The following is a 26752-nucleotide window of genomic DNA, read 5'->3' on the forward strand; positions in this document are numbered from 1 at the left end:
GCGCCGCGCCCGCCCGGATCGAATAAAGATCCCGCAGTGCGCTCTGGTCTGCGTCTCCTTCCTGCGCCCGGGGTGTGCGTGCGGGATACGCGGGCGGGGCTTGCGTCGCTACTCCGGTGTATCTCATCTCCTCAGTCCCCTCTCTCTTTTCTTCCCACCTCCTCCCCCACCAATCATCTTTCCCTTCCTCCACTCCTATTCTCTGTCTGCCCCCTGCTCTGGCCTCCCTCCATGCCCCAGCTCTGTCCCCTCCTCTCGCTCTGGGCTTCTGTCCCTCCCCACCCGCGTCTCTGCTCCCACCCCACTTGCGGGTCTCCGTCCTCCCCTCTGGGTTTCTTTCCCCTTCTCTTGTTCCCTGCAAACTACCAGGTCTCTGGTTTCCCTGAGTCCCAGTCCCCTTCTCTAGGTCTCTGTCCCTCTCTGGGTGTCTGTTCGCCATCTCTCTGAGTCTCTGCACTTCTGTCTCTTTTCACCCTCCCGGCTTCCTAATCCTCTGCCTCCTCTCTCTACTCTTCTTTCTGCCTCTTAAACTCTTCCTTCCATTCCTAATCGCTTTCCTTTTTCACTGCCTGATTCCCTCGGATCTTTTCTTTCTTCCGTCGTTTCCCTCTCTCCCTCTTCCAGCTCTTTCTCCGAAAGTCGCCTTTTCCGCTCTCTCCTCACTTCCCAACTTCGCCATGGGCGCAGTGGAAAGATGGGGCGGGGGTTGCCTCTGGGGCGAGATGAACCTACAATTCAAGACCAGGTTCCCCCAGACCTCGATGTGTGGTATTGGGAAGGGCTGCTTAACCTCTGAGCCTTTTTTCCCCTCATCTGAGGATTAACCGAGACACACCATGAGACAACTTCAACCCAGTGCCCGCGAAGCAAAACGCGTTTATTAGAAAAGGGTTTCTGCCCCTCTAGCAGCAGCCTCCAGAAGTTTGTTCAGGGTTTTGACTGCGCCCGTCCCAGGAGACCGCTGGGGCGGGAGGAGAGGACAGAGGGGACCAGGCGTCAGGCTCCCGGAGGCACAGGGCTGAGGCGCTGGTGAAGCGAAGCAGCAGCCAATCAGAATCCGTCTCCTTTTCTCTCTGTCTCGCTCACTGGCTGCTCCCGCCAGCCCTTCAGTCCCAAAGCTCAATGGTGACCATGGCAACCCGCTCCGAGGGGTACGCAGAGGGCTCCAAAGAGCGCGCCCTGGGCGCGGCTCGTGCGGATCGCGCGCTGATTCGTCTAGAGAAGAGGGCGGGGCTGGGCGCGTGGGCTCGCGGGAAGGGGGCGGGGCTGGCGCTGGGTGAGTGGCAAGCCGTCGTGTGGGTTGTCTGGGAGGCGGACCGCGCCCTAATTGGCCCTTAGGCTGTAGGGGTGGGCCTGCTTCTCTCACTCAGAAATACTGAATCATGAAGGAATAACTGTATTCCTCAACACCATCTGGAGTTGACCAAATTTCATAAGTAAGACTCTGAAAGTCAAGAGTAATTTCCCCAAGTTGCCGGCGCCAGTAAAGGACAAAAGGGTAACTGGAACGCAGATCTGTATGACTTCTAGTCTAGACCTTGCCATTACTCTCCTGGAGAAATGGGAGTAAAGTTAGGAGCAGTTACCATATGCCAGGCCCCCGTCTAAATCTTGCACTCCTCTTGGCTCTCTGAGCCAGGCTCACAACAACCTCGTGAGGAGCTTCATTGGCTTTTGGCCGGAGGGCCTGCTAGCTGGGTCTTTGCCTGAACTCCTCCCATATTTCCTCCCTAGATGTCTTCTGTATGTTCGAGGCTTTTCATAAAATGGCGCCTGGAAGCCCTTCCTCCTCCACTCCACTCACCTCTCCCCAGGAAATTTCAGCAATTCCCAACAGGCAGAACCCCATCTCCAGACTGTGGGCTCAAGCCTCAGAGCTCTGGCCACTTATTGGAACACTGACATTCACCCCATCTCATATGAGCTTGGTGTTCCCCCAAACCTACTCCTTCTCATGGGTTCCCATTTTGGAACCAGTCACTGGGTCAGATCGACGTGCTGTCCTTGCCCCTTCCTTCAGCACCCTCCTTCACAGCCATCAGTCTCTGGCTCTGTCCTTCCTGCCCTGCCTCTCTCTGCCCTTCCTCTTCTTCCCAGCCACATGCCCAGCTCAGCTCAAGCCTCATCCTCTCCCATCTGGACCAAGCCCCAGCCTTTTCCCCACCTCCTGCCTCCTTTCATATTCATCCCCCATGCAGGCTCAGAAGCTCTCTTCCCAATCCTCCTTGCCCTGATCCTCCTCTTTTCTTTTAATCCCAGCAGCATGGTGGTTTCTATGGCTCTCTGCCCACAGAGGTGCTTTCCCACCACCTGGTCTTCACACACACACACACACACACACACACACACACACTTCTCTCTGCCCATGACACCCTCCTTTGGTCCCTGCTCAATGTAACAAACTTTACTCATATTTCAAGACTGCACACAGATGTTACCTAATAGGGACAAAATCCCTATCCTTCCAGGACAGGTTAAGTGCATTTTCTGGGTTCCTATGGAACCTACAGCTACCTCTATCACTATCTGCCTTTATTTTTTTTTTTAAAGATTTTATTTATTTATTTGTCAGAGAGAGAGAGGGAGAGAGAGCAAGCACAGGCAGACAGAATGGCAGGCAGAGGCAGAGGGAGAAGCAGGCTCCCTGATGAGCAAGGAGCCCGATGTGGGACTCGATCCCAGGACGCTGGGATCATGACCTGAGCCGAAGGCAGCTGCTCAACCAACTGAGCCACCCAGGCGTCCCTGCCTTTATTTTTTTTTAAAGATTTTATTTTATTTATTTGACAGAGAGAAAGAGATCACATGTAGGCAGAGAAGCAGGCAGAGAGAGAGGGGGAAGCAGGCTCCCTGCTAAGCAGAGAGCCCCATGCAGGGCTCCATCTCAGGACCCTGAGATCATGAGATCATGACCTGAGCCGAAGGCAGAGACTCAACCCACTGAGCTACCCAGGCTCCCCCACCATCTGCCTTTAAATAGGGGTGACTCTGACCCTCCCTTGCTCAAAACTCTCCCAAGGAACCCTCTGTGGTGCTGAAATTGTTCATATCTTGACCCGGGTTTTGGTTTTGTGGTTGTTTGCATATGTGAAAACTCATGCACCTGATACTTAAGATTTGTCCATTTATCTGTATGGTTCCATTTCTAGTGTATGCACTGAAGCGAGCATATCCATTTATCTGTATGCAAGTTGTGTCTCAATTAAAGCATAAATAACAACAACAACAAAAGCAATAAAATCTCTGAAATCTCCCATCATCCTCAGGAGAAAACCAGGGCTCTTCAGCCTGGCATTGGAGGGCCTGTTTTTCTACAGCTTTATTTTCCTTTCTTTAACAAATAACTTAATGAATTTTTGAAAGATTTTATTTGAGAGAGAGCGAGCATACAAGCATGAGTGGGTGAGGGGCAGAGGGACAAGGAGACTCCCTCCTGAGTGGGGAGACCTTGCAGGGCTCCATCCCAGGACCCCGAGATCATGACCTGAGCCCAAGTCAGATGCTTAATGGACTGAGCCACCCAGACGTCCCCACGGCTTTATCTTCTAAGGTCTAATCACAGCACATGAATGAACAGTAAGTGATGAGTAAGCTAGTGGCACACTGGTCCATTTCCTGCCGATTGTTTGCCCTGCAGGGGACATCTGTGATGTGTGCCCGGCCCATGTGTCTCTTTCCCTCTTTCTGCCAGGAGAGGGGAGAGGAGCTCAGTCTCCCAGCCTCTCTTGCAGCTAGGAGGGGTCGTAACAAACACTTCTGGCCAATGAGACATGAACACAGGTCTGCTGCTGGCTCTGGGAAGGCCACGTCTTTTCTTTATAAAGAAAGGAAGGGACAAGTCCCCTTCTTCCGACAGATGTGATGTATGAAGCCACACCTGCCGGCTCCCGAGCAAGAGGGAAGGGCTGAGAGGATCACAGAGAATCATCGTTCCCTCATCCCCCAGGCTGTGGAGACTGAGCTGTGGGCTCATAGCTGCCCTCCTCCAGACTTGTTTTAGGAGGAAGATAAACCCCTAGTATTTAACCCATTGTTGGGTGTGTTTTGCTATTGCTCAGAAATGTAGTCACCAGTGTTACAAAACCAAAAAACTTCACATAAAAACTCAACACAGGGGTGCGGATCCTGGAGCACTGTATCTAGGGTCCCCGAACCGGAGCCCTCCCAGCTAACGGCACAACAATGGTAACAGTAGGATTCCCCGGGAATTCTCTGACTAGACCTTGCTCTGAGCGGCTCACACTGGGGGGGGCTGGAGGTAGCAGAGCTGGAGATGGGGCCAGGTGGGTGGCGGGGACTGGCCCAGCAGCAGGACGGACAGCAGCAGCAGCAGCAGCAGGCCCAGGACGGGGGCCGGGATCAGCGGCGGCCGAGTGATCCTGGTGGGAGGCAGCCCAGTGTTCAGAGAAGGCCCCAGGGCGGGGGGCTGCTGGGGCTGTCTCAACAGGGGGCAGTACCCCAGCGTGTGCCGGCCACCCTCATTCTGGAGATGCCTCGGGGCGCACCTGAGTGGCTCAGGCTGCAGGGAGGGCAGGCAGAGCTGGCCCCAGCCTGGTCTCCTGACTGGGACCAGCTCTCTGGGCACAGGCACCAATGCTTGCTGCGGCTCGGGCTCGGTGGGGCTGCTGGACAGAAAGGAGGGCGAGGCAATCACGCTGACCTTTTCCTCTGCCTCCAGGCCCCTTCCAGTCCCGGTGGGTCCTGTTACCTCTCAGGAGGGCTTTCCAGAACATCTCCAGGATGCGGGTCCCCCAGAGGGCTGGGGAGATTGGCCTGGAGGGACAAAGGAAACAAACTTGAGACTGGGTCCTGGATTGGGAGAGGCCCTTGGTTCAAGCCACTGGACAGAATTGACCACATGGAAGGGGGTGGAGTGCAGTGTGACACCCCACAGGGTTGGGTTCCCAGCTCTGATGCCAACAGCTCGGGAGAGATCATCCATCAAGTCAGCTGTGAGGAAACTGAGGTGGGGTCCCATCTCCGTGGAGGGAAGGGGGAGGTAGGCTTTGGGGTCAGGCTGCTCAGAGACCCCCTTTTGGAGGGTTTGGACCCCAAAGGGGCCCAGATGCCTGGCACACGTTCGGGCTCCCATATTCCTCCTACCCTGAGGACCCCGGGCTCCCTGCCTCTCCTCCCCGAGCTTCCCTCCCTATCCCTGCCTGAGAATGGCGACGGGCACCTGCACCATGCCTTGTGGCTTCGAGGAGCACAGCAGCTGGTGTGAGTGGTGCCAGGCGGGGGAGCTGTGACAGGCGCTGTGCCCCAGGGAGTTCTGGGGCTGGCTGGGGCGGGCCCAGCCCCTTCCTGTGCGTGGGCGCATGTGCGTGTGCATTTTCGCATTCCGGGGGTGTAGCCACGTCTGTGAGGCCTGAGGTTTAGCCTCCACAGCCCTTTGTGTGTGCTTGGGGGTTCCCCCGGGAACATTCTGGCCGCCCACTGGCCCGCAGGCCTCCCCCCACGGCGCTGTCCGCTCTCATTAGCTATAGCAAGGGCCTTGTTATCTCTCGGCCGAATGATTTTTCTGTCTGCTGGGGAGAAGAGGGGGTGTGGGTGAGGGCTGGGAAGAGCTGCCACTGTGTCACCCTCCTCAAGGCCCTGGAGTGGGTGGGGACTGGGAGGGGGTGCTGGGGACTGCCTACCATGATCTGGGGCGCTGCTTCTTCCTCTTCCTCTCTTCTGGGCAACCTGGGGGGCAACAGGGTCACTGCAAGCGTCTTGCTTCCACATGGCTCCCGTTCTCCCACTGTGGGGCTGGACGAGCCTTTAGAGCAGGGGTCTGAGTGGGGAGTGGGCATCACGGGTGGGCCTGGGGGTGTCCTGGATCCCCATGAGCAAGCTGCTGGGTGTAGGTCTGTTGTGCATATTTGGCAGGGGAATTGTCAACAAACTCTCAGGAGTGTGTGACCCCCAAAAAGGGTAAGAGGCTCTTTTGATTTTTTTCTTCCACTATCTGATGCTACAGCGGGGAGCTGAGGCTTCTGCTCTCTTACTCTCCCAAACACCAGAGACTCGGAGCGGAGACTCAGGGCAGCCACTTCGTGCCTGTGGGGTTGTGCCGCTTTCAGTGAGTGTCAGTCTTACTGGGTCTTCCTTTAGGACAGAGATTCCAGAAGCCAACTGTGTGAGCAAGTTCCCCCACAAATCATTTCTCTTCGGTGGGCAGGCCCTCAGCTTCTGCCCCTCTGAGGGTTGCAGCTGCCCGAGCCCGTGAAATACCCCTCTGGGACTCAGACCTCAAGCTGTGCGACGCAGACGCCTCTTGGAGACCTGGACGGCCATACCACAGGCTACCACCTTCACTGGGGAATAGGGGTCCAGCCCTCCAGCTGCCGCCACCTTGACACCCTCAGGACACAGCTGTGTCTTCAACTAGGACACAAACAGGCATCTCGGCTGGTAAGCCCCCAGCCTCTGCCCTGTCAGACACGCAGCTGTCTCATCTCCTGGGATGGCCGCTTGGGCCCCCGGGGGCTCCTCCCCCAGCACCTCTCAAGGTCCAAGCCCTCACCCTGGTCAGCTTTAGGGGCCATGGGTTTCACCTCCTCCGTTGCTTCCAGCTTCCAGCTTCCCAGTCTGTGGGTCATACTGCCCTGCTCCTGGGAAATTCCAATGTCCAGCCCCCACCCCCGCTGCTGCTCAGCCCCTTCTCCCTTCCCTTCCCTGGTGACGCAGGGTGGGGGGGGGGGCATATCTCCAGAGTCCCCCTCCTGCCCAATCTCAGCTTTCTCAGACAGGTCCAATTAGAGGCCAGTGGCAGGCGGCTCATTAGTTGTTGCAGCCCAGAGCCTGAAGCGGGGTGCAGCGGGAGGCATCACAGGAAACCACAGGTTTCCATAGGAGATAAACCACAGGCCCCAAGGCCAGGCCTGAGGAGGATAGGCCCAGACATCTCGTGCTTTATCTCTCCCCAGAGGCCTGCCGCTGAGCTTCCTAACAATCACAGGTCTGGGGCTCTGGACAGTAATGCTTACAGCACCCCATCACGGGATTTGAACCCAGGCTGTCTGATTCCGGAGTCGCCGACTGTCTCTTAACTACCTGGGTGTTCTCCCTGGGCCAGTCTGGGTTTCCTTCATCCCAGGATTCCTTGGAGGCCTTGGGAGAGGTATGTTCAGTGACAGTGACCCAGTGACTGAGCTGTCCCATCAGCCAGACAACTGTCTTCTTGTCTAAGAGTCTCCTATATGAGTACTGCTCCTATGGGACCCCATTCAAGCATCATGTCCCCAGGAAGCCTTCCCCCAGTTGGCTCGAAGTGCCAGATGTCCTCTCAGAACAGGATGGGTCAGAGTCTGTCTCCCTCTAGACCAGGAGATGCTGAAGGCAGGGCTGGGGTGGCTCATCCTGGTTCACAGGCCAAGGGTCACTTCGGGGGGAGGGAATGAATGAATGAAGGAGGGAATGAGGTGCAACTCCCCCCAGGGCTTTTCCAGTCATTGCACAATGTCCAAGAATGTGGTGTCACCCCAAGCTAGGGGGATGGCTCTGGAAGGAACAAGCTTCTTACCACATTGATCGCTCCTTCCTTCCTCCCTGAAGGTGTGCTAGCTCTCCCTGCAAGTGTCTCTGTGGGAAAAGGCAAGGGTAAGTCTCCTAGGCTGTGACCCCTGCAAGAATTACCCACCTGCTGCTAAAACCTGCCCTCCTCTTGGGCTCCCTCCCTGGGTCGGGGGGCCGAGCTCTACATCCCCCTCAGGCGTAGAAGCCAGACTCCTTTCTCCTCAGCACCCAGGACTCCAGGTCCCCCAAACCTCTCACACTCCCACGAGCTTCTCTTACTCATGTGGACCAAAAGGAAGCCCGGCATTTCCTTCCTGCATCCCCTTCTCCTCCCAGGTTCCTGGTCTGGGGGCAGCCCCCCGCCTGCCCGCCCAGTTGTTCTCTCTCAGGACCCAGATCCTAGTTTCTCCTCCTTCCCTGCGGCCTCAGTCGCCAACCTGACACTGTTTCCTAAATACATCCCTGAGCTCCAGGCTTGTGCACCCACTGACCCCAGGTAGCTCCCTGGCCGTCCCTCAGGATCCCATCTCACTAGGCTGCAAGGTAAGTTTTTTTTTTTTTTAAGATTTTATTTATTTGTCAGAGCGAGAATGAGCACGAGCAGGAGGAGGGGAAGAGGGAGAAGCAGACTCCCTGCTGAGCAGGTAGCCTGATGTGGGACTCGATCCCAGGACACTGGGATCGTGACCTGAGCTGAAGGCAGACGCCCAACCCACTAAGCCGCCCAGGTGTCCCTGCAAGGTAAGTTTGATGTCTCTCTGACTTCTCCCTTTCCAGCACCCCAGACCCCCAGCCCCATCTCTCCTACCCCACTTCTCTCTGCCCATCCCTCCTCCTCTATCCCAAGGCCCTGGCCTGCCTCAGGCTTTATCTTCTGGACCCTTGCCCCAGCCTCCTTCCTGGCCTCCCTGCCTCTAGTCAGTCCCCATGCTCTCCATATAGGCTCCCCACTCCCCCGCCCCCACCAGGGATCTTTCTAGAGGGATTTTTCTATATTGAGAGCTGACCACACCCACTCCCTACCCTCAGTCATCCTGGGACTCGTTGGAGAAAAGTACAATCTCTCTGCTTGATTTACAGGTAATTCCTGTTGTGATCGGGCCCCATGGCTCCCCAGCCTCCCGCCACTCCCTCTGCTGCCCAATCGTGTTCTATGCTTTCATGCCCCACATCCTCCTGTGTTTGCTTTCCCCTGCCAGGAAGGCTTCTCTCTCCTGACACCGCTCAACTTCTCTCTCTTCTCCGAAATAAACTCAAGTGTTGGTTTCCCAGTGACACCTCTCCAGTCTCCTACCCGACACAGGTCTTCCCTTTGCTGGGCTCCCTCAGGGCCTGGCCCCCACCTCTGCACACCCATCACTCTGCATGGGGATGGCCCATTCGCACGATCTTCCCACCAGGCCCCGAGCAGCTTTGCACCTTAATTCTAGGACCCAGAGCTGGTAGCACCCTGAGGCCTGGATCAGTGCTCCTTTAGATGGGGTGTCAAGAGCCCCCAGAGGAATTCACACCTCCTCAGAAGGATGTGACTCTGCCACCCACAGGCTACGTGACTGGGAACGTGTGACCTCTCTGAGCCTCAGTTTCCCATGGGTAACAGGATGAGGGGTGAGGATGCCTACCTTGCAGAGATACTGGGGAAGGTAAATGAAAAATCGGGGTGCATGGGTGGCTCAGTTGGTTAAGCTGTTAAGCATCTGACTCTTGGTTTCTCCTCAGGTCATGATCTCAGGGTGGTGAGATGAAGTCCCCTGTTGGCTCTGTGCTCAGTGTGGAGCCTGCTTGAGACTGTTTCTCCCTCTCCCTCTCCCCCAACTTGCGCTCACACGAGCTCTCTCGCTCTCTCAAATAAATAAACAAATCTTTAAAAAAGAAAACAAACAGCACAGGCATTGGAGGGAAATGCAAAAGCTTCTCTCAACCCAGGGAGAAAGTGAGCAAAGAAAGGAGTTTCTCCTTTCAGAATGGTGAACAGTATAATTCTGAAGCAGTCTTATTTTCTTTTTCTTTTTTTTTCTTTTTTAAGATTTTATTTATTTATTTCACAGAGAGAGATCACAAGTAGGCAGAGAGAGAGATAGAGGAGGAAGCAGGTTCTCTGCTGAGCAGAGAGCCCGGTGCGGGACTCGATCCCAGGACCCTGAGATCATGACCTGAGCCGAAGGCAGAGGCTTAACCCACTGAGCCACCCAGGCGCCCCTGAAGCAGTCTTATTTTCAAGACAACGCAGTTACAGACCTGTTAGCAATATTTCCTTAAAAAAAAAAAAGAAAAGCAGACAGACAGAGAGACTTCTGGCACTAATAGATTAAAATCTCACTTTTCTGTTGTGGACACTGAAGATGAGTTGTCTCGGTTGTTTAGAAGGATGTGGAAATACTGCTCAGGTAATTACAGAAGTCATAAAACAACCGCCATGGCTGAGTTCAAGATTTCCACATGGGCTTGCTAAGCTGTTCTTACGGTGCCTTCTATCCCCAAAGTAAAAGCTTAATGTATCTTTACGGTATCCGGAGGAACGACTCACTTCGTGACTTCCCCCGGCAGGACCATTGTAAACGCAGGGCTTCCTGACAGTGCTTTCTCAACGACAAAACTACCACTGTGCAGTTTGCATTTGCTTTGTTTGCTCTTGTCTACTCCCCTGGAGGGCCAGTCCCCAGAGGGCAGGGATGGTGTTCTGCCTGGCTCGGGCCTGTGTCCAGAAGGCCCTTGGTCAACATCTGCCCATGGAATGGGCAGCAAGCTCGTGGCACATGGGAGTCCCAGGCCCCTCTTCCAGCAACTGGACTCTAGTGGTTTCGGAGCCCCCCCACCCATGCTCACCAGTGTCCCAGCCGGGGCTTCAGGCAGAAACTCCACTTCCTCATCCGTCTCAATGATGACCTCCTCCCACTGCCACACTCCACACAGAGGGCTGGAGAGAGCAGCGGCTGCCACTTCTTGTTTCTGGGAGAGGAGAAGCTGTTTCTGAGGTCAGGAGGGCCAGGTGAAGGCAGAAGATGGGTCAGAGATGGGGATGGACACATGCTGAGGCATGGGGTAGGAGAAGCTGGGTCGGGGGCTGTGTGGCGGGGGTGAGGCTGGGCTGGGGAGCAGGTGGAGGCAAGACCTGGGAAGGGTTTGGCAGCAGGACCAAGGATTGGGGTAGGAATGAGGTAAAGGACTGAGATGGTCCTGGGGGGAGATGGGGTGGGTGAGAATCAGGGCTGCGTCAGAGCTGTGGCCGGCGGGGGGGTTGGGATGTTCCCGAGGAGCCAGGCCTACCTGCCGAATGGACTCGATCTCCACGCCCAGTGACGGGGGCAGCAGCCTGGTCCAGCCCACTCTTCTCGCCTGGGCCCCTTCCAGTAGCCTGGCCACATGGTCAAGAAGGGGCGGCTCTCTCTGCGCCTGCCCCTACAGGTCAGTCCACCCACTCTGAGGTGGCTGCTCTGCCCACCCTGTGGCTGGAGGTTGGGGGCCCCCTGCCTGCGGGCTCCCCTCCTGCCTCCTTTACCCCTGATGTTCCACTCACTCATCCGGCCCCTCATGGGTCTGACTCAGCTGCTCCTCCAGATGTGAGATTTCCAGCCTCAGTTCCTGCAAAGGAGGGAGTGGGGGACCCCTGTCTTTCTGTTCTTCTCTATCTCCCGGCCTTGGGCTCCTTTTACAGTCAATTCCACTCCCCTGACTTCTTTGGGCTCCTCCAGACATATATTGCCAAGGGACAAGAGGAAGAAAGCAGTGACAGAAACTTAGGAAGCCAAAGAGAGACAGAGAGCAGCAGGAACAGAGAAGGTAAGCCAGCAGCCCGGGAAACTAAGAACAAGAGACATGGACGGACACAGACTCACAGAGAGGCAAAGACATGCGAGGGGCAGGAGAAGCCTAATGATCAAGGACCAACGGAGGGTAGAATCACCCCTGGAGACAGACAGACTAAATCAAAGAAAGGCAGACACACAGAGAGATGGGCAGGGGAAATGCACTGACAAGACTCCCACAGAGAATGAAAATGGACCGGAGGTGGAGATACACAGGGTTCGCGCGCGTGCGCGCACGCGAGAGAGAGAGAGAGAGAGAGAGAGAGAGAGAGAGAAAGGAACAGAAGACAAGTGAAAAGGCCAGAGACACACACACCCCACAAGGCGGACAGGCGCAGAGAGAGGCAGTGAACGCAGAGATGGCAGAAGAGCAGGGCCAGGCAGCGGGCCGAGGGCGGGAAGGCTGCAGGCTACCTGGGTGGTCGTTCTGTACTCCTCCAATGTCTTGGCCAGACTCTCCGCATGGCGAGTGCGCTGGGGAAGCCCAAAGCCCAGTAAGACGAGGCCCAGCTCCGCCAAGATGCAGAGGCAGGGGTAGGGGAGACGGGCAGGGTGAGCTTGGGGGAGGAGCTATGGCCTGAGGGAGAGCATCAGGTTTCTAGCTCCTGCAGGGACAGGCTTGCCAGGCCAGGGGAACCCTCTGACCTCTCTGTGCTGCTTATCCAGGGCTAAGACCCAGGCAGGACTCCCAGACCTTGGGGCAGGAGCACATGGAAGGCAAATGTCCCCTCGCCACCCCCAGGCCCCTCACCTCCGAGAGGACAGCATCTCGTTGGCAAATGAGGCGTTCACACTCATAGAGCTGCCGCTGCCGAGGAAGGAGTCCATCCATCTGTCCGGCCTCCCAGGACAGGCCTCAGCGGGCGCTGCCCTCCCTAGCCCACCCAGCTCTCCCGAGCCCCACTCCTCAACCTCCCGTGATGTCTCTGGACATCAGCCACCCAGAGAGGGATTTCAGCCGAGCTGCCAGGAGCCCTGGGAGCCTGACGGCTTGATGAAGTCCCAGCTCTCACTCGGCTGGAGGGGCTGAAGTTGGTAGAAGTGACACTAGGAAGGGGTGGCACCTTCAAAGCCTCCTTCTCCGTGGCCAGCTCCTCACTCCTCCTTTTGACTCCATCCCGCTCCGCCAGCAGCTTCCCGTTCTGGAAGAAGGAAGGACCACTTCGGCCAACAGCAATGTTAGTGCCCTGATCACCTGACGGACAACTCGTGCTGAGCACGTTATGTATTTGGGCCCACTGAATCCCTCCACCCCGCCTACGAGATCTCAGCCGTGATTTCTCTGTCTGTCACGGGTGCTCATCTGAGGAGACAGGATCCACTCCACGGGGTTCATAACAGTATCTGCGAGCACGTCTGAGCACCTTGCCCGTGTTACCTCAGGTCTCCTCTCCCATCGTGCAGATAAAGGCAAGTGGGGCACAGAAAAGTTGAGCCCTGAGCCCCCAGGCCGTACAGGAGGTAATTCATTGCAAACACACGCTACTCTATGTTAATAAGCACAGAGCATTTAGAACAGTGCCTGGCACATACCAAATGTTCAGGAAATACAAAATATGTATTTTAAAGATACTTTCAAAACTTCACATTCTAAATATTTTCACACACATGTGAGTAAAAATACCAGTATAATGGACTCCCACTGCCCACCAGCTAGCTTCAATAATTATTTATATTTTCCTAGCTTCTTCCCTATTCTCCAAGTTTTTTTTTTTGTTGTTGTTGAACAGATGACTCTAAACCAAATGCCAGGTAGCCTGTGATTTCTGCCTAGAACGACTCTGGCATTTTAATTTCCTACTTAAGGAATTGTTTACTTTACCAAACTCACAACACCATGATCATGCTTAACAAAAGTAATAATTCCTTACTACAGTCTTATATCAAATTTGTGGATTTTTCTTTTCTTTTCTTTTTTTCCATTTTGGTTGTCTCACAAAGGTCTTTTCACATTTAGTTTGTTTGTAGGAGGATCCAAACAAGGTTGACTTTGGCTTTTGTTTGAAATGTCTCATTTCTTTTCCTCTGACAATGGTCGCCCACCCGTCCTAACCCAGGTACTTTTTGGGGCACGTCTTTTGGGGAATAAATCAAGTTATTTGTCCTGTAGAATTTGTGCATTCAGATTTGGCTTCCTGAGTTCTCATTCCCTCCACAGGACGTTCATCATATTTGTCCAACCTCTTCATTTCCTTGAAACTGGTGGGTAGATCCAGCACCCTGTCCAGGCTCCTGTTCAATTTTGGGGGGAGGAAGATTTCCTGGGTGCTGCTATGCATGTCACGTTGTGCCATTTGGGAAGAATGTCATGTCTGGTTGTTAATGTTTTCATTTGCTTCACCTTCTGATTTTACAGAGGAAATTGAAAAGTGGAGAGGCTAAGAAACTTGGCCAAGGTCACTTGGTGAGTGGACTCACCAAATTGGACTCTCTCTGGGGTGAGACGCAGCCCCGGGTGAGAATGGGGAACAGCTTCATCTCTGGCCTCAGGGAGCTCATCGCTAGAGGTGGGGACCGGTGCTGAAGCAGATGATAACTCAGGAGGCAGACTCTGATGAGGCCTAGGGCCTGGGCCCTGTGCAGCCTGGATGAGGGGCCTTCGGAAGTGGCAGGGCTGGGCCACCCCGAGTCCTCCAGGGGGAGAATTATCCGAGAAAACAAGGGGGCCAGGAAAGGGGCAGCCCATGCCAGCTGTGAAATGGGATCTGACAATAAAGTGGTCCCAAATCCAGTCGAGAGTTTCCAGGCACCAAAAACTTAGCAACTTGTGCTGACTTCGATGTGTAGCAGCCATGGGCAAAAGCATTTCAGGGCCGGGAGGCAGTTGGAGTTCCCTTGCCACGCCCCTCCTCCCCATGCCCCTGGGGACACCAGGGACAGTTCTGCCCTCTCTCCAGCTGGATGGGCTCCAAGTCCTCCATCAGCCCTCCCTCCTTCTTTTTCTCCGAGGGCCTGGGCTGCCAGGTGAAGGGCAGAGGAAGGACAGGCCAGGAATGCTGTGTCAACATCTGTCCACCTGGTGGGGATTTGGAGGCTGGATTCTGGGCTGTCCAGCAGGGAACCTGGTTACTCAGCCTCTCCTGCCTTCTTCTGCAGTAACCCGAGCCCTGCTCTGAAGATCCTCTGTAGGAAAGCCGAGTATCCTGAGTGTCCCCTACACCAGCATTATTCTCCTGTAACTTGAGAACTCCATCTATAGATGCTCTGTAGGCTGCTGTGGGCAGGGGAAAGGTAGGGAGGGAGGCAACCAAGAATAGCTCCGGTTTATCAAGCACCTAGGATGTCCCAGGAGCTGCTCAAGGCACTTGACCTGGCAGCCGGCCTTCTGCGCTGGGAGGAGGCAGAGATTGCTGGCTGCAATTCACCCTTCGGAGTCCTTCCGCTTTCGTTGGGGGTCCACTCTCCAGCAAGTGGCTCCTAGCCCCACTCCGGAGGGGTGAATAAGAGGAAGATTCGGGAGATCTCGGCAGATTCAGGAGAACTGACTGGTTAGCTAACCCAGCAGCCATTCTCGCCCCCTCTCACTGCTCATCTCCCACTCCAGAGGCAGAGGAAGGTCAAATATTCTCCCAGCATCCCTTGCAGCTGGGGATGTCATGTGATCCAATTCCTGCCAGCGTGATGGAAGAGAGGTATGCTGGGATAGTGGGTATAGTGGGGGTGCTTTTCCTTCTGACGAAAGGAGAGCCATAGGAGGGGCATTAGCTGGGCCCGCTTGCCCCTCTTTGTCCTGCTTTGAATAAGACCACAAGGGTGGAGCAGTTGCAGCCATCTGAGATCACGAGGCCATCGGCCAATGAAGAAGGCTGAGTCACCAAACCAACACGGAGAACTTCAAAGTCTCTTGTTAAGGAAGTGAGTGTCCTTTGGATTGAAGCCACCATTTCCTCAGCTCCTTCCTTGGAGCTGAAAGTGTTTTGGGCCATCCAGGATTGGAGTGCCCATACCAGGGAGTGGTTTGGCTATAATCACATAATGTCACTTTATATAAGAGGGAGGTTCTGCCATGGGACTTTAGGGAAAATCTCTTCTTGCTCTTTCTTTCTTTTTTTAAAAAATTTATTTATTAATTTGTCAGAGAGAGAGCACAAGCAGGGAGAGTGACAGGCAGAGGCAGAGAGAGAGGCAGGAGCCCTGCTGAGCAAGGAACCCAAAGTGAGACTCGATCCCAGGACCCTGGGTGGGATCATGACCTGCGCCAAAGGCAACAGCTTAACTGACTGAGCCACCCAGGTGTCCCATCTCCTTGTTCTTAAAGAGAGATGTTCTGGAAGAAAACAGTCACATCCTGCCTGAACCCCATGCCTCACACCGTGGCAGCCATCCCATGGTGAGATTCCCGTCGTCCCAGTGGACGGAATTTTCATGGAAGAGCCAGAGAACAATAGTGGAAAAATTTTGGATTTAAATGTAAAACCCAGGGGTGCCTGGGTGCCTCAGTTTGTTGGGCATCTGCCTTTGGCTTGGATCATGGTCCTGGGGTTCTGGGATGGAGTCCCACATTGGCCTCCTTGCTCTGCAGAGAGCCTGCTTCTCCCTCTCCCTCTGCCTGCTGATCCCCCTGCTTGTGCTCTCTTTCACTATCAAATAAATAAAATCTTTTTTTAAAAAAATAGTAAAAGCCATAACACAGATGTAGGACAAAGAGACTTGGGGGGATCGGGCAGAATCAGTATCATTGTCTGGACTGGGCAGAAATCCTTAGGGCAGGGGAGGGGTGGAGGAGGGTCAAAGAAGAGAGTAGAGGGAAAACAGGCCCTGCGCCAGCCCCAAACCCCGGGTTAGCTGCGAAGGGTGGAGAGGAAGGTTGCAGTTGAACCACACTCCCGCTGGGATGTCTGGGAATCTGAGAGGGAGCATTTCTCAGCTCAGTCTCAGAACCAGCAAGGCCTGTGAGTAACAGAATGGAGATGGCTGTATGTGGACTGGAGGCAGAGAGGCCCAACAAGGCCCCTTGTGGCCACAAAGTCTCAGGAAATCAGCTAAGCCTCCTTTATGGCCCTGGAAGGGTGTGGGAGGGGCTGAGGGAGTACCCCAGAGGCTCTCGTGTCTTGGGGGCTCCAGAGGGCCATGGGCAGCAGATGCAGTGAGAACTGGATGTCCAGAGACCAGGGCAATGCCAGCCTCCCAGGGGACGCCAGCGTGTGGTGGTGACTAAGGCTGAGGACCAGATGGGATGATGAGCGTCAATCTTGTGACCAGCAGAGAGAACAGACGTTGAGGGAGGACGGCAGCCTCCTGGAGCACTGAGATGCCGTGTGGGTCTTCAGCCACTTAGATGCCACCTTGCAGAGGGGTGGTGACGAGTTTCATCGATTGATGAGTTTCAGTTTCCATCTAAAAAGGACTAGGTGGGCCCAGATGTACTAAGATCATGTCCTCTGTGTCAGACAGAACGGGGCTCAAATCGGACATGTGGTTGAACTGGGCCATTGTGGACACTGCGCTAGGCCCCCGGCTGAGCACTGTCATTTGTTTCTAAGACGATCCTGCCGAACAGATAGTCTCCTCCCATTCTCAGAGAATAAAACAAAGGCTCGGGAAGGGGGAGTCACATGCCTGAAGGTGGCAGAGATGGGATGTGAACTCAGGACTGACTTCAAAGCCTGTGTTCTTTCCACCATAAAAAATGCTAACATATGAGCAACAGGGGTAAACTTTCAGCGAGCACTGCCCATGGGTCCTGCCTCGTGCCTAAGACTACAAGCATCTCCGTGTTTAAATCCCACACCACCCAACGAGGGAGGTTGTTATTTTAGCCACTGCTACAAGTGAAGTACAGAGAGGAGATGGGACTGACCCATGCTTACGTAGGCAACCCCAGCACGGGCCCAGGCAGTCCGCCCCATGCCCAACAGTTTTACCAACCAGGGCACACAGCGCTGTGACTTTCAGAGACACTCGTACATTGCTGGGATTCTGGAATCTCCCTCTACAGACTGTCAGGGTGTTTGGGTGCAGGCTGCTGGAGGTGTTTGGGGGCAGCAGGGGTAGGGCGGGAGATCCCTGGGACTGGGGGAGGGGTAGGGGTGGGCACTGGGCCTCAGCTCACCTCCTCCTGCAGAGTCTCCATCTCGGCCACCAAATGCTGCTGTTCCTTTTCCTGAAAGACCCCAGAGAGAGGACAAAGGCTTCTTTTTGGGCCTCCTTGCCTTCTCCCTTCTCCCACACCTGGGAACCCATCCTGCCTGGGTCTGGGTCATGGAGGAGCAAGGCTGGGAGAACAGGTCTGGGAGCCCTGATGGCTCCTGTTGTCCCCTCTGTCATGAGAGGGGTGGCAAATAGATCTGCACCCTGAGTCAGATCAAGCAGGACCTGGAGTCAGGGAGGAAGCAGGGGTAACCTCTGCCCCTTCCCATTCCACTGTCAGGCTCTGTTGCTCCGACTCCAAGAAAGGGGGAAGGAAGAAGGCACCTTTGTACCCCTTGCCCAGAACCCACCGTCTGCCGGGCCTGGGCCAGGAGGCTGCGATTCTGCTCCTCCAGGCCCTTGGCCAGAGTCTTCAGGTCCTCCAGCTCCTCGTCCACGGCCTTGGCCCACTGCAGGGCCTGCTGGGTGCTGAGGGGGGCCGCACGCGAGGGAAACAGAGACCAGAGAGACAGAGCCACTCAGAGAGTCAGAAGCAACAGAGAAATCCTGACAGGGACCTGGGGGGTCGGGGGTGGGGTGGGGCACGGAAACCCAGAGGGAAAAGCGGGGAAAGAACCTAGTACAGGACACAGAGACCCAGTTTCTACATAAAAAACTAAGGGGGTGGGACAGAAACCTGGCAAGAGCAGGAGATTAAAATAAAGGGAATGTGACAGATACGAGAAAGACCACAGGGCAGGCATAGGGGGCAGATATAGAGACACAGAGAAGAGTAGAGAGGGGAGTCTGAACCCAAGAGGCTGAGTGACAAGAGCCAGGGAAACACAAAAGAGAAAGAGGAAGAGCAGATGGGACAGCGCAGGGTGGAAGACAGGGCAGGAGGTGCAGGGAGAGCACGTGGAGATCCCACCTGCGAAGCTGCTTGCGCAGGGCTGCGATCTCCTCCCCGAGGCGCGTGGACCCCTCCTCGGCGGTCTCCAGGCTGCGCTGGAGCTTGGCGTTCTCCCTGGCCAGCCTGCGGTTGCTGAGCTCCAGGTCCTCCAGGCTGCTCAGCAGGTCGGCGGTGGCGGGCCTGGGGTCAGGGAGGGGCTGGTCACCGGCCACAGCTCCCACCCACTTCCCTTCCCAGGTGGGGGCGGCGGTGGTGGGGAAACGAGGCTCTTCTAGAGAATGAGGAACAGAGAAAGACTGCCCTGCTCTCCCAGGCCTAGCAGCACAGCCGCCCCGACAACCCATCCCTCACCCACCCCGCTAAGGACCCCGCCGAGGCCTATGGCAGGGAGGTTGGAGGGCATGGGCCGTGGGGAAGGTGTTGGGGGGTGCATAGGTACAGCTCAGCTCTGGGGTCTTCGCCTCCAAAGCTCTCCAGGTTGGCTGGCTCCTCAGCTTCTGGGCATCCTGGAGGGAGACGGACAGAGGGTGGTGGGCTCCTCGGTGACCTTAGGTGTCGGGGAGCCCCAGGACTTGGGCTTGGCCTCTATTAGCCTCACCCTCGCATTTGCCCTGGGTCATCTCATCTGCTCCTGGGGCTACGATTATATCCACCGTCTGAAAGGCCTCTTGCTCACTGATACCCTGAGCTCAGGCTGGAACTCTCTCGAAGCCCTGAATTCATCACAGCACTGGGCAGCAGCACCTTAGCTACCCCCAAACCTGTTCCTCTTCCCGATTTCCTTCCCACCCACTCACCTGGTCACTGGGCTGTCCTGGCTCCCTTGTTCCTCCTCATCTCCACAGTCCCCCTGATTCCAGACCCTCATCTTCCTCCCTGAATCTGCTCCACGCTCCTCGCTGTCTCGGCCAGTCCTAGCTCAGGCTTCTCCCTCTCCTCCTGGACCCTCACCACAACCTCATCCCCAACCTCCTCGCCTCCAGCCTCCTCGTCCTGTCCCTTCCCCCACCCAGAGGGGTGTTTCCCTTCCCTTGACCTTGCTGAAAGAGGTCCAAGGGAACATCAAGAAAGCTGTGATTATTATTATTTTGCTTTTGTTTTGTTTTTGTAAGGTACAACAGGAACACTTTTTTATGGAGCACCTCGTATGTGTGAGGTCCTAGGGATAAAATGGGGGAAAGGATCAACTAACCAAACAGCAGGACAGGGAACTGAATCAGATGGTCAGATTTCTCCAGGAGAGGAATGCGGGTCTGTGAGCGAGCCCAGACAGCCAGGGACCATAGCCCGGGGCATCCTCTGGCTTCCCCAGGTATGGGAGGTTTAGGGTTCGGAAGAGCGTGGTGGGCAGGCACCTAGCGCATTCCAGGCTGAGCCAGGAGGCCCGAGGGAGCAGAGACTAGAGAGTAGGCAGAAGCCCAGTGACGCTGACAAGGAGAAGTAGGCAGGGCCTCGCAGGCCTCTATGATAGGGCTGTAGTTAGGAAGAGGACTTGGAACCAGTCCCTGAAGAAAAAAAAAAACCCAAAGCTCAGGGAAGGTGGGGAGGCAGCCATGGAGGTGCCTAGAAAGCCAAACTCACAGCTCCAGGAGAGAGCAAATGTTCCAGGGGTCCCACCCAATGTCCCTGGCTCCCATCCCCAGGTGGGAAGTCCCTCCCACTGTCTGACCCTGGGCCTGCCTGCTTCGTTCTATATATAGTAGTCTCACCAGATGGCGGTTGCTGGGAGGTCAGGGCCCCCTTGAAGGCTGTCTCCTCTTCCAGCTCTAATCCCCTGTATCAAAGGGATGAGGCTTAGAGCCCCCTGCAGCCACCCCCAATCCCGAAAAGCCACGCAGGGGGATTGCTGGTGGCGGGAGGAGGGGCCAGGTCAGGTGAGAGCAGGAGCACTGACAGCACCACGGTGGGGAGGAAGGTAAGGCCAGATGGCAAGAGCCCTGAGCCAGATGGAAAAGCAGGAGGGGCAAGGACTGGGTTTGGAGAAGGGATGAGGATGGGCCTCTGTCAGCCCCCCAATTCCCCCACATCTTCCCTTTCCCTTTTACTTCTGCCTCCTCATCCTAGGAACTTTGTCTTCAGACCCTCCACCCCATCCCCCCAACCCCATCTCTTCACTTTTCTCTCATCCTCCTTCAAACCACAGTGGGTCCCAGTGCCCAAAGGATGCTGGCTGCAGTGGGCAGGTGTGAGGTTAGATCTTAGGAAGGACTTTCCGGGGGAGGGTTAGAGGTGCAGAGACCCACCCATCCAACTGACAGGCAGCGATCCAGTCCCTCATGACGGCCAGGAAGGTGTCCAAGTCCACAGTGGCCTGAGGGCCCTCCCCATTGGGGTCCAGGTTGCAGGCCAGTGTTTGGAGGCGTGCATCCTGCGGGTCCTGTCCTGTCACAGCCTCCAGGTATGCTAGTACGTGGGTCACAGCCACAAGGCCTGGGGACAGAGCATGCCCTGAGGGAGTCTGGGGCAGGTGGGGCAGGGGCATGTGATGGCTTGAAAACAGGACACCAGTGGCTGGGCTGGTGGCACCCCTGTACCACAGCTTAACCCAGACAGTTTGGGCAAGTCCTTCCCCTCCTCTGAGTCAACCTTTTCACCTCGAAATGGAGCCCGGCCATCGTCACTCACAGGGTGGAGCACGAGGACCTGTTGTACCCCATCAGGGCCACAGTGGCTGCTCTCCCTCCCTCTCCCCAGGCCCTACACTCTTCCATTAATGTCCTCACCCTGAAAGGCCTCCATCCCCTTATCCACTTCCTTCCCGAAGCTTCCCACAATCACCCCCACCTCAACCTGCAGGCCCCCCAAGAAGAGCCCCTTCTCTACGGCTCCCCAGTTCCCAGCAGCCCTCTCTGTTCCTTATTATTCCTCACGTCTCCCAGGCTCACTGCTGCCTGGCCCCCATCCTGCCCCCCACCCCAACCTGTCCTCTGGGTGTCACAAGCTTCGAACGTAGAGTTGAGTATTTGCTCCTCCAAGCTCAGCAGCGTCCCGAGGCTCCCCTCCTCCAACTGGTCCCAGAGGTACACTGGGGAGACAAGAGGGTCAGCCCCACCCGTGAGAAGAGGGCCAAGAAAGAGTGACCCTAGGTCCCGTGCTCCTGCAGAGGGGAGGGAATTTATTCTGAGCTACTTGGGAGTTGGGGCTGTTGGGGAACAGCAGGAAGCTTTGGGTGGGCGGGGACAGCAACTTGAGGGTCTCTGAGTGGCTTCCTCGCTCTGCACCTAGAGGATGTGGACCCCATCTTTCATGCCAGGAAGTCTCCCCTGCTGTCTAATCCTTTGTGTCCAAGCCACTCAGGAGCCCAGAGGACAAAGGCTCTGAGATCATCCTTTCCTCTTCTCTTCCCCTGCCACCCAGGCTCTGCTCAGCGGGGGCTAGGAGCAGAGGAGGGCAAAGAAGAGAGGATTCTGGGAGGAGTTGAGGGTGAAGAGGGGCTCAGGAGCCAGGAACAATCCAATAAGGCGCGGACAGCCTGGATCGATTCTGCCAGCCACATCTCCGGTCTCCCCGCCTGCGTGAGGCGGGGGAGGGGAGGCGGGTCTCTCCTACCTGAATCCCCAGGCCAGGCTGGCATCATTGGCGCCCACAGCCAGGGGCCTGAGATGAGAGGGGGTGGGTGATCTAGGGAGGGCGGGTGGTGGGGGAGCAGTTAGGAGCTCAGAGCCCAGCCACACGACTGTGGGCATGTCAATTCTCCTTTCGGAGCCTCAGTTTCCCCACCGGTAAAATGGGCAGGTAGTGATCCTTTCCTACCTTACCAGGGCTGGGAGGGCTAGGTTTGTATATGGGAACAGCCCTCCGGACATGAACACACAATGTGCATGTCCCCACAGCTGTTGGTTTACTGCTGTATCCACAGTGTCTGCATATAGTAAGCACTCAATAAATGCTCCAAGATACAGGAGATCCCAGGAGTCGCTGGGACTGGAAGTGACCTTCCAGACTTCCTGCCCTGCCCTTGAACAACTGGGTATAACAGCAGGCCCCGCACAGGCTGCAGGGTGTGACATACCCAAGGGGAGGCCTGAGCAAGGAGCATAGACTCTCTGAGCCACAGTTTCTTCCTCTGGAAAAAGGGGGTGTTGCCTCCCTCCTAGGGGAGAACTGAGATAAAATCTAGAAAAGCCCTGGGCCGAAGGCCTGGCAGGTGGTGGAGGCTCAGTCACAGAGCTGAATATTTATCTAGCATTTAGTAGATATCCTTCCTCTTCTGGGGCTTTTCTATGGACCATGGTAGCTGCTATTATTAGCCGCACACTACAGATGAGGAGACTCAAGGCACAGAGAAGTTAGGAACTTGCCCCAGGTCATCTGTTCAACATATGAATGCTCTTTCTTTCTTTCTTTCTTTTTTTTTTTAAATATGGGCTCCATGCCCAATGTGGGACTTGAACTCACGACCCTGAGATCAAGAGTCACACAGTCTACCGACTGAACCATGCAGGAGCCCATGGGCCCTCTATCTAATTCCTTCTACTCTCTGGGGTTCTTTGTAGAGAGCTAGAATCAGCCCCCTCAGGTTTGAACATTTGAACCCATGCTCTTAGGGAAGGGTGGAGGGGACCCACAGTTAGGGGACACCAGGGCCCCTCCTGGGGCTTTATCTCTTCTTGCTGTGCTCCCCATGTTACCCAGGAGGACCGGGAGCCCAGTGAGCTCACTCCCCAGGGCTGCTCAGCCAGGGAGAGTGGAGCCAGAGTCAGCCCCGGACTGTCTGGTGCAGGGCCATTACATGGGTCTACGGTCCCCTCCTGGGGCCCCTCAGGAACATGTCACTGCTTCTCCTATTCTCTTTCCTTCATTTCCATCCTCAGTGTCTGTCCCTCTCTCTGTATGTCTCTGCCCTTCTCTAGTTTTCTCTCTGACTCCTCCTCTCCATCTTCCTCCCCATACCTCTCTTTCCGGATCCCTGCCTCTCTATTTTCTTCCTCCTCATTTCTCCCTCTCTGGGTTCTTTTCCCATATCTTTGTGGCCCTCCCTTCCCCAAGCCTCTGTCTCCTTCCTCCACTCCCTCCGCTTCTCTCCCTCCCACCCCCAGCCCTCCTCTGTCTCCATCTCTCTCCGGTATGTCCTTCCTTTTCCTTCAGGAGCCTCCCAGAGCCGGCTCAGCCCTCACCCACGGGAGCGGTGGCCGCACGCCCTCTGCTGGTGCCCACGAAGTTGCCATGTTAGTCACTCTCTCCACCTGCCCTTGGGTCCTGACAACCAGGTGTCTGCTCTCCTGCCTTCCCCTCTGGAAAGCCTCCTGAGGCCAGAGTCCAGGCCTGTGGCCTTGAGAAAAGATGCAGGCTCTGCTGCTGGACACTGGGAGCCTCGAAAAAGCGGCCCTGCCTCTGCCCTAGGGTGGGAGCCTCCTCCCCCATCACAATGAGCTCTCCCACCTAGCAGGTGAATTTCAGAGAAGGCCACCCAGTGTCTTGTCTCCCTGCCTCTTCCTCCCAAAGCTGGTTTTCACGTGGCTTTGGTTTGCATCCATCCAAACAATCAGGGACTATAACTGAGCACCTACAAGTTGGACGTTGTTTTAGGGCGGCCACTTGCCTGCCACATGCAGTTCTTGAGTATTTGAATTGTGGTGCGTGTGAATTGAGATGCTCTGTTACTGTAAACTACACACCAGGTCTTAAAGCCCTGGTATGAAAATCAAAGACTATCTCCAATACATTCTTATATTAATTACATGCTGAAAGGATACCATTTTGGATATAGTAAGTTAAATAAAAATCTATTGTTCCCATTTTGCCTGTTTCATTTTTCTTCTAAATGTGGCTACTTGGGGCGCCTGGGTGGCTCAGAGGGTTGGGCGGCCAGGTCTTGATTTCAGCTCCCGTCATGATCTCAGGGTCCTGGGATCAAGCCCCGTGTGGTGCTCTGCGCTCAGTGGGGAGTCTGTTTGCGGGTCTCTCTCCCTCTGCCCCAACCCCTCCACTCTCTTTCTCTCTCAAATAAATATGTAATTTTTTTTAAATAAAAAAAAACCCTAAATGTGGTTACTAACAAAATTTAAAATTACAGTTACGGCTGGCATGTTGGACAGCGCTGCTCTAGGGACCGGGAATACCAGGGTGAATAAAACAGACCCCACCTCATGGAACTCAAGTTCTAGTGGGAGAGACGGAGATGAAACAGACAAACAGATGTCCGTGCTATGAAGAGAGGCAGGAGAGGGGAGAGAATGTGAAAGTAAGCTTTTCGAAGGAAGCAGAGATCTGAATGAAGTGAGGGCCGAGCTGGCAGGTTGTTAGGGAAGGGTGCTCCTCCGAGCAGAGGTTTCTGCTCTAGCTGCCCCAGAGCCAGTGAGATACACAGTGTCCAAACAGCAGGTCCTTCAATGACAGCTCGCTCCCCCACTCCCACCCTGTGCCAAGGTGGAGGCTCAGATACCCAAGCCACCTCTCCCAGGTCCCCGAGGCACAAGCTGGCACCTGCTCCCCCACTGCTCCCTCCTCATCCTCCTACGGGGCAAACAGAGGGCCAAGCCACCTACCTTTTGCAGCGGGGCCACCCGCGCGACTCTCTGGCACATCCATGGGGCACCGTGGTCGTTCCGCAGCTGCTGGAGAGGCTAACAGCCTGCCTCCATCACCGGGAGGGGATGACAAAGGCTTGGCCGACTCTGAGAGCTCCTGGAAGGACAAATGGGAATGGCCTCCTCAGACCAGCCACCCTGCCCCACCTGTGCCCCAGGCCGCTCTGGGTTCTCAGAACCTGTTTGCCCACCCCTGCTGCGACCAGAGCAGCTCCCGCTCAGACCTGTTTTATGGACTGGAGGTGTGGGCTGGGAAAGTGGGGGGCCGAGGACCGGGCAGCAGAGATCAAAGAGGGGGGCTAGTGGATGGGGGTCATTGCCTCCTTGCTTCCCCCTTCCCCCTTTCTGCCAACAGCCCGTCAAGTCCCCAACCTTGTCCTTCCTGCCCTATGACTCTACCCGTCCCCTCCTCTCCTTCCCTATAGTTCTGGGCCAGGCCCCATCCTCTCCCCCTGGACCCTCATCCCATCCTCCTCCCTCACCTCCCAGTCTTGAGGATCTCCCCTCCAGTCCATCCGTGCTGGGTCCCAGAGCTGACCTGCCCCTCCCCTGCTTAGTGTTCTCCCATGGCTCCCCAGCACCCCAGGGACTGAGCCTAGACCCTGGATCCGGCATCGAAGGCCCTGGATGGCCTGGCCCTGCCTGCCTCCGCGCCCCAAATCACTCTTGCAGTTCCAGAAGCCCTGAGCTACATGCTCTCTCCCAAACTGGCCTGGCTGTTCCCACCTCTAGGTCTCTGCCTGGGATCCTCCTTTTAGCCCTTTCAGTCTTGGCTCACACATCCTCTCCTCTGGGAAAATGCTTCTGAATGAGCTGCTGTCCCTGGGCTCCCACACCACCCTAGGTGACAAGACATTGTGCCGTTATCAGCCTGTATTTGGAACTGTTGGCCTCTTGTGTGAGTTTGACCCCATCTTTCTCCTACTCCAACCCCTGCCATGGATCCCTGGTGCCCTCGGGACTAAGTCCCAGCCCCTCTGGCTCGTGTGGGACAAAGTGCTCCCTGCAATTCCTTGACTCATTTTGTCACTATGCTCCCCATTGGCTGACCTCCAGGTCCCTGACACTCATCACAGCCATGGGAACTCTGTATCTTTCCATGGTCTTCCCAGGCCCAAATCACATCACACATACCACCCTCACCTGTGGCCACTTCCCTGGCTCACAGCCTCCCCAGGGAGCCTTCCCTGAGCCCATGGACCAGTTAGGGACTCCCTCCTCTGTGCCCTGACAATGACCTGTCCTGCTTCCCTTATAACCAGGTTGACTGGTTGTCCAGTATGACTCATTGTCCCAAGTCCAGAGCACTTTTAAGGGTGAGAATGGTGTTATTAATAATTACACTGGACAACAGTGCCCACTGGAGCTGAACTGGGCACCCTGCGGCACATGGTCAACACAGGGTATCCTGGGGCCTGTCTGTCCTCACCCCACCTGCTCATCACCCCTTCCTTCACCAAGTCCTCCCCTGACCCTGATCTCCCTGGCACCTGCTGGGTCCACACTTCTTGGCAGCTTTTAGAATGTCCTAGAAAAAGCGGCCTTTAAAGGGAGACGGGTCCAGGGTTTGGACAACGGGTGATGGCTGTGGGGCACCAGTGAGGGAGGGTTTGGCACTGGGAGCCCCCAAGAGGGACTGGAGGGTAAACTCCTGGTGAGGGAGTGAGGGAGGGTCTTTGACAGGCAGGTTCGAGCAGGAGGGGGCTAGAGGCAGGTGTTAAGGGGGTCTGGATCTTAAAGGGGTCTCTGACCAGGTTTCTGGGGGTGTTTCTGGATTTCTGGGGTGTCTGGCTGGATTTCAGAGGTCTCTTGAGAGGATCCGGGAGGGGAATGTGACAGGAGTTTTGGTGGGTTTGACGAGACTTCTGGGGCTCTCTGAGAGGACTTCGGGGGAGGGAAGGGAGCGTAACAGGATTTGGGGGGGTAGTCTGGTA

At 55.7% G+C, this 26752-nt stretch overlaps 1 protein-coding gene and 2 long non-coding RNA genes across 5 annotated transcripts; 2 read left to right on the forward strand and 1 right to left on the reverse strand.

The window, feature by feature from the left end:
- Nucleotides 1-4186: 4186 nt before the first annotated feature.
- LOC111160675 (coiled-coil domain containing 155) lies at nt 4187-24853 on the reverse strand. Of its 2 annotated transcripts, XM_022523944.1 has the most exons (19): nt 24777-24828; nt 21209-21313; nt 20532-20718; nt 19998-20062; nt 18728-18794; nt 18307-18468; nt 17747-17864; nt 17359-17409; nt 12371-12448; nt 12058-12114; nt 11721-11780; nt 11018-11082; nt 10768-10855; nt 10327-10449; nt 7508-7566; nt 5640-5685; nt 4709-4773; nt 4506-4622; nt 4187-4379 (listed from the first exon to the last, which is right to left on the reverse strand). In XM_022523944.1, the coding sequence occupies exons 1-19, from the start codon at nt 24817-24819 to the stop codon at nt 4238-4240; spliced, it is 1698 nt and encodes a 565-aa protein (XP_022379652.1). In that variant the 5' UTR covers nt 24820-24828; the 3' UTR covers nt 4187-4237. The 2 variants fall into 2 exon arrangements, with proteins under 2 accessions (XP_022379652.1, XP_022379650.1); XM_022523942.1 differs by having other exon boundaries at nt 4187-4625; nt 10327-10470; nt 24777-24853.
- On the forward strand, nt 5517-8113 carry LOC111160676. 2 transcript variants are annotated; one of them, XR_002641500.1, is made up of 5 exons: nt 5517-5916; nt 6006-6396; nt 6912-7105; nt 7540-7584; nt 8084-8113. It is a non-coding gene; the product is annotated as an uncharacterized LOC111160676 (long non-coding RNA). The 2 variants fall into 2 exon arrangements; XR_002641499.1 differs by having other exon boundaries at nt 5517-6396.
- LOC111160677 lies at nt 12858-13978 on the forward strand. Its single transcript, XR_002641501.1, has 3 exons — nt 12858-13363; nt 13465-13508; nt 13663-13978. It is a non-coding gene; the product is annotated as an uncharacterized LOC111160677 (long non-coding RNA).
- Nucleotides 24854-26752: the final 1899 nt, after the last annotated feature.

This window comes from Enhydra lutris, unplaced genomic scaffold, assembly GCF_002288905.1.
Source record: "Enhydra lutris kenyoni isolate GAN:26980312 unplaced genomic scaffold, ASM228890v2 scaffoldscaffold77, whole genome shotgun sequence".
Lineage (NCBI taxonomy): Eukaryota > Metazoa > Chordata > Mammalia > Carnivora > Mustelidae > Enhydra > Enhydra lutris.

Bases quoted from the DNA above. Each gene is read 5' to 3' on its own strand.
- LOC111160675 (XM_022523942.1), bottom strand. From the start codon at position 24,819: ATGGATGTGCCAGAGAGTCGCGCGGGTGGCCCCGCTGCAAAAG. The intron at 12,449-17,358 runs GTGAGCTGAGGC...TCCTTCTTCCAG, and splicing joins TGGAGACTCTGCAGGAGGAG to AACGGGAAGCTGCTGGCGGA. The intron at 11,781-12,057 runs GTGAGGGGCCTG...GGGCTTCCCCAG, and splicing joins GAGATGCTGTCCTCTCGGAG to CGCACTCGCCATGCGGAGAG.